The sequence below is a fragment of the Perkinsus marinus genome, assembly GCF_000006405.1.
Source record: "Perkinsus marinus ATCC 50983 genomic scaffold scf_1104296956856, whole genome shotgun sequence".
NCBI lineage: Eukaryota > Perkinsozoa > Perkinsida > Perkinsidae > Perkinsus > Perkinsus marinus.
In genome coordinates this window covers 1-1,951 of record NW_003207336.1, presented here as the reverse complement: position 1 = coordinate 1,951, position 1,951 = coordinate 1, and the positions used below count along the sequence as shown (strand labels likewise).

At 50.3% G+C, this 1,951-nt stretch overlaps 2 protein-coding genes across 2 annotated transcripts; both read left to right on the top strand.

The window, feature by feature from the left end:
• Positions 1–147: 147 nt before the first annotated feature.
• Pmar_PMAR017571 (hypothetical protein) lies at positions 148–1,005 on the top strand (the record flags this gene model as incomplete). The annotated part of the gene is made up of 1 exon (XM_002775046.1): positions 148–1,005. A coding segment is annotated over one exon (858 nt), but the record flags the coding sequence as incomplete, so codon positions are not given.
• Positions 1,006–1,184: 179 nt separating this feature from the next.
• Pmar_PMAR017570 (phospholipase, putative) lies at positions 1,185–1,878 on the top strand (the record flags this gene model as incomplete). Its single annotated transcript, XM_002775045.1, has 1 exon — positions 1,185–1,878. A coding segment is annotated over one exon (694 nt), but the record flags the coding sequence as incomplete, so codon positions are not given.
• Between the last annotated feature and the right edge of the window lie 73 nt (positions 1,879–1,951).

The following is a 1,951-nucleotide window of genomic DNA, read 5'->3' as shown; positions in this document are numbered from 1 at the left end:
TTCCTCAACGACTGAGCTCAGGAGTTATATATGAATTCTGTAGCAGAAGTATACTCCAGAAATCAATAAAATCGCGTAAATTTCTGCGGCAACATATGTATATTTCCCCACAGTCTTGAAATGGAAAACATCGTATAAGTTTTTTCAATGTTCCCGTTGCTGCATGCGCTCCGTTACAAAAGAGTGTCATCGAGACTACCTCGCAAGAAGATCGATTACGAGCTCGCTACTTTAGCAACTATCCTCATACGCCAGCCTCCACAACAGAGTTATAACGTCCTCAAGAACCTTCCCATCGAATGTGTTGTATTATACGCATTCACTCGTGCGATGGCTAAGGAGGCTCTGGTGGTCCTCAGGCAGAGTCTACTAGCCGGCCTTACTCTGAGTTTACAAGATATCACTACTATCCTGGTTAACCTCTTGGAAGACTCATCCTGGCTCGAACCGTCTCCTGTTATCAGCATCATCGCCGACTACTATTGCTATGGCCTCGACGATGCGTGGCTGACTTTCGAGGAAATCCGATCTCTTTTGCCACCAACGAGCTTCGTCCCGGTGCTTGTGGTTCAATGCTTGTGTTTGATTTTCCGTCGTAACAACGGTTGTGTACACAGAGGAGATGCGAGGAGGCTTTTCCAGATGGCCCTCAGCGACCACTGCCATGCTCGTGCCGTCATCTATGCTAGTCTCGGTCGAGCGGCTATGGCGGTTCTCGCCAGCTACGACGATTTGCTCATTCGTGGAGTTCGCAGACCCTCTCTCGTGGTTGGGGATTTGGTCGCCACCCGAGACACCAACAACTGCTTCCTCACCAAAGATGATGCTCTGTTGTTGTTCGATAAGCTCCACGACTACTACACTCCTCTTGCTGCCGCCCTTGTGCAACGACTTCCATTGGAAGTAGTCGAGCCGACTCTGGTCGAAGCCTGTACGGCCGGAACTATCGGTGCTTTGCTCTACCTCAACGCTGTCGCCGAAAGTCACCCCATATCTCTTCCGACGGTGAAAACTCCCAACAGTGCACTCGGCGGCCTTCTAGTAAGGCGTTTAAACCTCCTAATGGCCTCTCCCAGAGCTGATGAGAATCTCAGCGGAGCTCCTCAGCCGAGTGGTTTCCTCGCGAGTTTCGGTTCGTGGTTTCGTCGAGCTCTTGGTAGTGGACAAAACCATACCGGCCACAGAAGCTCCCGAGGAATTCGAATATTAACATTAGATGGTGGCGGAAGTCGCTCACTTTTGACCATCGCAATTCTGAAGGCATTAACGAGGTACCTCCCGTGTCACCAAATAGGCGCCTTCTTCGACCTGGTTGTTGGCACCAGCGCGGGTGGTTTAGTCGCACTTGGAATCGGTTGTCTAAATTTGCCTCTGCAGATGAGCTCAACTGTGGCGCGGGAAATAAGTGTCGCTGCTTTTTCAAAGGGCGGTGCACTCGGATCGATTGAGAAGTTAGTGAGAATACTCATAAAAGGTGAAAAACACGATAGTCGCGCAATGACTGAGCACCTCCGGCAAGTCTACGGTGAACTATCCATGGTAGACACTACGGCTCTGTGTGGGAGTACTACAAAAGTAGCCGTGGTGACAGCGCTAACTAACGTGTCACCACCAGAGCCTTTTCTGTTTCGTAATTATACATATGGTCCGGACAGTCCTAGTCGTTATCAAGGTGACCATTCAGTGGCAATTTATCACTGCGCTCGCGCAACAACCGCGGCTCCAGTGTATTTCTCCCCAGTGGTTTTGCATGATGGTAGAGTCATTCAAGATGGCGCCCTGGTGGCCAATAACCCCGCCCATCTAGCCTTGCATGAGGCCGCGCGTATTTTCCCAGGAAGAGCGGTAGACTGTCTCGTCAGTGTTGGCACTGGTAGAGTTCCCATTGAAAACTAGGAGCTACTTATACTGCTAAGACGGTTTTTATGCAATCACCAGAGATTTGCTCGCC